Source organism: Euphorbia lathyris, chromosome 9 (assembly GCF_963576675.1).
Source record: "Euphorbia lathyris chromosome 9, ddEupLath1.1, whole genome shotgun sequence".
NCBI lineage: Eukaryota > Viridiplantae > Streptophyta > Magnoliopsida > Malpighiales > Euphorbiaceae > Euphorbia > Euphorbia lathyris.
In genome coordinates, this window is record NC_088918.1 from 69230982 (window position 1) to 69238463 (window position 7482).

Genomic DNA, 7482 nt, shown 5'->3' on the forward strand with positions numbered 1-7482 from the left:
ATTAACAAAATATATAAACTTTATAATACGTTTTTCAAAATAGTGAGACTAAACTGCGCGTTAAGTAAAAAAGAGGGAATTAATAAATTTAGGTATAAAATAATAGGGATAAAAACCAAATTTCACTTTAATGGAGCTACAAATTTAGTCTTAATGTATGAAATGAGATAAATTTAACCATAATGTTTCCAAACAAATCAATTTTAGCCTCACGTTATAAAAAATTAGAAAAACTGATTTGATTGAAATATAACTGATTCCAAATATCAATTATGTCTAAGATATTTAATGTATTACTAACAAATTTATAAAAAATTTGTCGAACTTTCTAAAATATTTACTGTGATATTAATATAATTACAAAAAAACAACAAAAAAATGTACAAAACTACTTCAATTTATCGACAAACTTTTTTGGAATGAACAGTAAAATCATTCTTTTCAAATTTTCAATAGAACATGGCTAAATTGATCTTCCTTTTTTTTTTATCTTTGTGAGATCGTCAATATTGTACCAAGGGTTTCTTTAAAATATACCGAATCAGTATAGCTATCCTTCTTCTGACGCAGCAAGGCAATTTTAATCAGGATCGAAATGAGGTTCTAGATAATCTCTTTCTGCTTTTTCTTTTGCTATAGAACTGTTATTATAATATTAATATTATAAATATAATATTATAAATCAAGTGAAACATTAAGGTTAAATTTGCAGCATTTCATATATTAGGATTAAATCTGCATTCGCTTGAAACGTTAGAATTAAATTTGACCCTTATTCTAAAATAATATAATATTAAGACTAACGTATAAATATAAATTCATATTTCATTAATGAGTTTGAAATCACATTATTTGATAACTTTGAGATTTTATTTGTACGTGCAAACTAAATTCTTACCCGATAACCCTATCATATCCCCTAATTTTAACCATGGTAGTCCATACATGAGGGTTGACCCCAACACATGATCCGTGACTCTCGAATGACTATATGTAATAGTTTGATGTAATATCATGTAAATATTATATATTTTGACCTAAGCCCATTTCTGAAGTCTCCCAGTTTTAAAATGTATTTGCATATATTACCCCCTCTCATTTCCAAAGTGAAATACATTTTATTATTGCCTCATCGTCATCATGTACGGTTGTTCCTTACTCGTGGAAAACACCACCCCTCAAGATCAAATAGTTACATTACCTCCTATCAGGTAAACCTGAGGGGCTAGAGCTCCTCTCCGGTCGCCAGCTCCACCCATAGCAGCCCCTAATATTTGACTTTATTTTGATGCAAATTCAAATCCTTACAACATTTATTGAAATACTATTACTTTTTTTTTTTTTTTGAAATAAAACACTTCTTAATTATTAGAATCGGAAGAAAGAACAACATTGAGATAGGGTGGTGGACATATCCACACACCACGAACAGACCGCCTTAGCTAAGAGATGAGTGACCGAATTCGCTGAACGTTTTACATAAGAGACTGAGCAATTGCCTAGCTCTTTTAAGATACTAAAACAAGAAAAAATGACCTCAAAACCACGCTGTTCTAAGATACTATTACTTATTGTCAAAGAACAGATGAACAACATATAACTTATGCTACACTTTTATGACTCGCCTCATGTTGGGAAAGCATCATCCATTGTAGAATTTTTCATATAGAGAAATTCTATTGTGATCTAAAGCTAGTTGATTTTGAACCATTCAGATGATGACACGTTAACGGTGGTTTACTTAGAGAACTTGTCGTCTCTATCATGAGGCGAGGCAAAGTTGATGTCTGGGCCAAGAGGAATGATTCCAAATGGATTTATAGAAGGATGACTTCCATAGTAGTGGCGCTTGATATGTTCCATATTGACAGAGCTACTCATCCCAGGAATTTGGAAAATGTCTTTGGTGTAGTTGAACAGATTTGGGTACTCTCTCAGGAGCTTTTTGTTGCACTTGAAGTGAACTGCATAAACCTGTATCAAAACCTATATTACTTGCCTTTGAAGAGAATCAACTGTAATTTCTACCTACTAACACTGAATTTATTGATCCAGAACAAGGCACATTGGGTCAAGGAAAACACGACTGTCAGTGGCGGAGCCAGTCTTGGATTGTTGGGTGCAAAAACCAGCCCAGCCCAGACCAAAACGATGCCGTTTTGGCCTGGGCCGCTTATTTATTTGTTATGCCCAATCCAGGCAAAACAATGCCTTTTTGGCCCAGGCTGGGAAAAAAAGAGAGATGTGCATCTCCTTCATCCGTTGGGGGTGCAAAATTACACCCCAATACATGTGCATCTCCTTCTTCATATGATGGGGGTGCATCTTTTTCTTTTATCGGTTGTTGTTGATTATAATAAGCTTGATATACGAAACAGGAAATTAGACGTGTAATGTAATTATATGAACAAAAGATTTACATGGTTTGACTAATTTTAACTACATCCAAGGACGAAGAGGAACGCATAATTGATTAGTAATAATCGGCAAGTTGATACGACAAAAAGAAAATCTCATCCTTTAACCGAGTCCTAACTCTCAAAACTCATGAAATTTGATTACACCTAAAATCTCACACTTGTATATCCCGAGACTACAAGCTTCAAAAAATCTCAGAGCAAATAAATAAGTAAATTTGCTTATATAGACCTACTAGATTTATTTAAAGGGAAAGTTTTCAATTCCTATTCTGGTTAGGAAACCAAAATAAATTGGATTCTAGACATACCTAAGTAGAAACAAATACTGAAAAGATCTCTGTAATGGTATGAAAACAAAGCACCGGAGAAAATGGGGGAATAATGAAGCCAGAAAATCACATAATCATATGAATCCTTTGAATTGTAAAAGCTACAATACCTCATCAAATCTTATAAGAGTGACAAACAATCGAATATCTGCTTCAGAAAGAGTGTCTCCGCATAAATAACGTTGCTTTGCAAGTATGTTTTCGCACTTCTCTAGAGCATCATACAACTGAGTTATTGCCTGCAGATATTTAAAAAAATAAAAGGCAAATAAAAGAATTAAACATCGATGCACCAGTTGTGTGAATTCAAGTACAAGACCCTTCCGGGCGTGTACTTGTTGCAACTTCAATTGTAATTTAGTAAATAATCAGTCCCTCTAATTGGCGAAATTATCAGTTTAATGCTTAAGCTTCAATTTTAGTGCAGCTAGTCCATGTACTTGAGTATTTTTATAAATGTGCCCTCCAAATAATACCATTCAAGCGCGTTTCTAACGGCCACATCTACTACACACGCACAGCCAAATCGATAAATTATGCTAAGTACAAGGACTAGAAACAAATTGGCAAACTGTACCATGTGGGGTAAATGCACCGCGGATTACTGAGGTGTGGGGTTTGTTTCACAAAGGTCATTAAACTTCATTTTCTTTCAATAAAATCACAGAACTCATATTTGCTTTCAATAAAGTCACAAGAACTCTCCCGAATATTGACGTGAGGCAAAAGAAAGTTGACTACATGCTAACTAAGCACCACGGATGATGTGTCTGACTTTTGTAGTTGGCATGGAAGATGCGTGTTTGCCGCGTGGCACATCTTAAAAGACAAAAAATAAGAAGCATATCTTGTCCGTTATGATGCTTAGTTGGCATACAATCAACCGTGTAGCGTCAATGTCACTGAGTTTTTATATACAAATTGGAACCATGACTTTACTGAGATCAAATATGAAGTTCATTGATTGACTCCAAACCTTAATGAATGTCGGGTGCAATTTACCCACACCAAGTGCTAGAACTGAATGTGCCACAATCGAAGTTCAGGGGATCTAAATTGACAAATTGCGGCAAATACAAGATGAAACTTTGCGTATTTCTGCCTAATCATTTCCCAAAATTAATATCTTCTTACCTCCTCATAAGGCTCTTGCTTCCTGGCAAAACCACATTTATAGACACCATTGTTTATCCCACTGTAAATCCATTCATTGGTTTCATCAATTTCAGCTCTCAAATGGGGAGGATATAAATCCAAAGCTGCATTCTCAGCTATATCATTAAATTCAGCATTAAACATGCGGATTATGTCTGAACTCTCGTTATTAACGATTGTCTTGAGCTTCTTATCCCAAAGCACCTATCATCAAACCAAAACAAGCTTACAATTCAAGAGAATTAAGAACATAAAAGATTACAAATAAGGCTCCATACATAATTACACACCTAAAACTTATACTTGAACATATCACACGCCTAAACTTGTCAATTTAAGACCTTCGGCACCCTTAGTTACTGATTTGACCGACTTCAAAGTGGACATGGCACTACCAGAGTCAAACTTTAACCTAAACACGTTCTATGCCATGTACTCAAATAAGAACGGTGGAGGTTCAAAATTGACAAGTTTAAGGGTGTCAAATGGCAAAAACTGATAACTATAGATGTGTAAATATGTATCAAGCCTAAAAGGAAACAAGGTTTTGCAAAAGGACTCACAGGAACAGTGTACTTTCCAGTGTAATTAGAGCTTGAAAGCTCATAAAGGTCTCTTATACTCTTTGCCCCATTCAAAATATCAGGGTGAGCTTCTGGTTCCTCTGTATCTGAGGCAGGAAAAACCCATCCCATATGTTCATCAGTCTCCTTGGTTCTTCCCCATATGGGTTTCACAGACTGATCAAAGCAATAAACATTGAAAGAAACGTTTGTTGTTAGAAATTGAATCACTTGTTGATTATAAGTTATAGCAAGCTTGATATACAAAACAAAAAATTAGACATACAATCACAACAACAACAGATTCTACGGGGTGAATTCACTTAATTGAGTGAATTCATTCATTCATTCAGTCAGAAGTTTTCAATTCCTATACTAAATAGGGTTTTAGATATACTTTAAGAGGTATAAAATGTCATAATCTGAATCTGTAATTAGAGAGTATTATACCGTGAAAGTGATGGCTTTTTCAAGTCCTTTGATCTTCAAGGAAGCAAGACACCTGGAAGCCCAAGGGCAAGCATATGAAATGTAAAGATGGTATCTTCCAGATTCAGGTAGAAATGGAGAATTAGGTTGTTTTGAGATCAAATTGCGAAATGTTGAAGCAGTTCTCATGAATGCTCCTGATTTAGACATTTCATCGAGCGCTGATCGTGCCATCTCAAAATCTAGCTAAACAATCTATAAATGGAAAAAATGAAAATGAAAAATCAAATGTAGAAATTCAAACTTCGTAAGCAATTAGAAGAAACCTTGAAAAGAGAAAAAGAAGTAATGAGAAAGCTTGAAAAGGAAGATGGTGTTATAGGGGGTCAAATAGAGAGGTTGAGTGGGTTCTGCTTAGCAGCCAAGATATAATTAATATTCATTCATTCTCATTATTTGTCCTAATTCATCACTTCTTTTGCCGCCGTCGTCAGGGGTGATGCACTAAAAAAATTGAATTATATCATTCATTTAACTCAAATAAAAACTTCTTTAAAAATTTCATCAACAAAAAAAAAAAAAAATTCTTTAATAAGAACAATTTTAATGCCTCAAATTTATAAAAGAGAAAGTTACAAAAATAAATTTTGTGTTTATAAAAACAGATAATGTGGTTTGAATAATTATAATTTTACAAGCTTTTAAACCACTAGAACTGTCTTTCTAAATCGATCAAACCACGTGATTTATTTTGATACATTCTCTTTATAAAATTTGTACTAATTTATTAAAGGGGAAAGTACAAAAAAAATGCTTGTGGTTTGCCCATTTTGCAAACAGAGGCATGTTGTTTAAAAGCTTACAAATAAAGGTATGTGGTATATTTTATTTACAAAACAAAGTATTACAATTACACAGTTAAGTTCCGATTACAATCAAAGACATTTTTATCTTAATTTTTTTTTTCTTACATATCAGCATAACACAACCCCCGAAAAAAACAACTTTCTAAATCGAAAAAATCAATGATATGTTGGAATTTTACGTTTTTTACTAAACTGACAGTTTATTAACTAAATTGATATTTAAGTTCATTTTACAGTTGCAATTTGATATTGGTATCTGTATTTTGTCAATATATATAAATGTAACTGAAATTTTTTTAAAAAAAATATACCACATACCTTTATTGCAAACTTTTAAACCACGGACCTCTATTCGCAAACAAGGCAAACCACGATCATTTTTTTTTCCGTACTTTATCCTTTATTAAATTTTATCAATTTCAATGATACTTAAAATTTGATTTGGACTAAATTCAAAGTGGTAATGAGGGGCTGAAAAATCCAAAAATCCAAAACATCAAAAATGGGAAATTTCCACAAAAACGGCAAGATCTGAATCCACAGAGATGAGAAATCTCGAAATACTTGGGGTGAGGACGGGAATGGTGAATTTTGTCACTGGAACCAAAATATAGGCGGATGCTGAAGATACTATATCCACCTTGTAGGAATCCCATCACCTAATTTATATTATATATATATATATATAATAATTATTATTTTGTTCTAACTATATGGTACCTTAGATCGGTAGTCTAAACTAATATTTGTGCTGAACATATGTCCCTTTCGGGAGGCAAAGGTCTCCCATTAATTATTTTAGAAGGTGTTTGGTTGTTCATTTTCATGTTTCTATTTGTATTTTTACTTCAAAAATGAGAATTTTAGGTGTTTGGTTAGTAACCTTATTTTTACATTTTATACTTAAAATGTAGTGTTTTACAAAAAACAGGAGATCCATACTTTTTGGAAAAGTCGCTTTTTCCAACACAAACGTCAAACCATAACAGCAAACAGTAAACAAACGAACCTTTAACCACGCCTACATTCGAATACCGATTAATACTTTAACCACTGAATCAAGTACTCTATAAAACAAAATTACTAAACTCTTGTTTCCCTCCCTCTCATTCTCCTTAACAATTTATGATTATGATTTTATGTTTATTACTGATTTAAATGTTCAGGAATTGAATAAATATTATTATCCATTTGACAATTGTTAATTAACATTATTATTATTTTATTTTATTTTATTTTTGAAGAAGTGAATTAACATTATTAGCAAAATCAAATCTCAAGAAATCCATTAGAAAGAAAAGAAATCTGTATAAAAAGATAACTTTCTTATTCAAATCACTAAAATAATGAGCAAAACAAGTATTATTATATGTTCATAATTTATTTATTTTTGAAAAATGCTCATAATAAATTTTTATTAACAAGTTAAAATTTTAATAATGGAAATGATATACTCATGGAAAATTTGCAATATCATTATGTTGTTAATTTATAGGGAAAATTACAAAACTGGGTCAAATGGGAGGCCCATTTACATATTAAACCTATTTACTAATTCTACTACATATCTAGATTGATTTTGTGTGACTTTTCAAAAATACCCTCAATATTTATGCGGAGCTCGCCCCATCCCGTCTGACTTCGCATATTCACCCATATGCGAAGCCTGCGAAGTTAATGTTTTAATTTACTTAATGAATTTAGTTCGCATATGCGAAGC

At 32.5% G+C, this 7482-nt stretch overlaps 1 protein-coding gene across 1 annotated transcript; it reads right to left on the reverse strand.

Annotated features, from left to right (window-relative positions):
* Positions 1-1337: 1337 nt before the first annotated feature.
* Positions 1338-5142, reverse strand: LOC136206031 (uncharacterized). The gene is made up of 5 exons (XM_065996929.1): positions 4918-5142; positions 4468-4644; positions 3884-4108; positions 2860-2988; positions 1338-1974 (listed from the first exon to the last, which is right to left on the reverse strand). Exons 1-5 carry the CDS (start codon positions 5128-5130, stop codon positions 1738-1740), a joined length of 981 nt encoding a protein of 326 aa, XP_065853001.1. The 5' UTR covers positions 5131-5142; the 3' UTR covers positions 1338-1737.
* Between the last annotated feature and the right edge of the window lie 2340 nt (positions 5143-7482).

What these genes read in the sequence shown, in the direction of transcription:
- LOC136206031 (XM_065996929.1), bottom strand. Translation starts at nt 5,130, where the DNA reads ATGGCACGATCAGCGCTCGATGAAATGTCTAAATCAGGAGCATTCATG. An exon ending in AAAAAGCCATCACTTTCACG is followed by an intron (nt 4,645 to 4,917) that starts GTATAATACTCT and finishes TGCTTTGATCAG; the next exon opens with TCTGTGAAACCCATATGGGG. An exon ending in CTCTTATAAGATTTGATGAG is followed by an intron (nt 1,975 to 2,859) that starts GTATTGTAGCTT and finishes GTTTTGATACAG; the next exon opens with GTTTATGCAGTTCACTTCAA.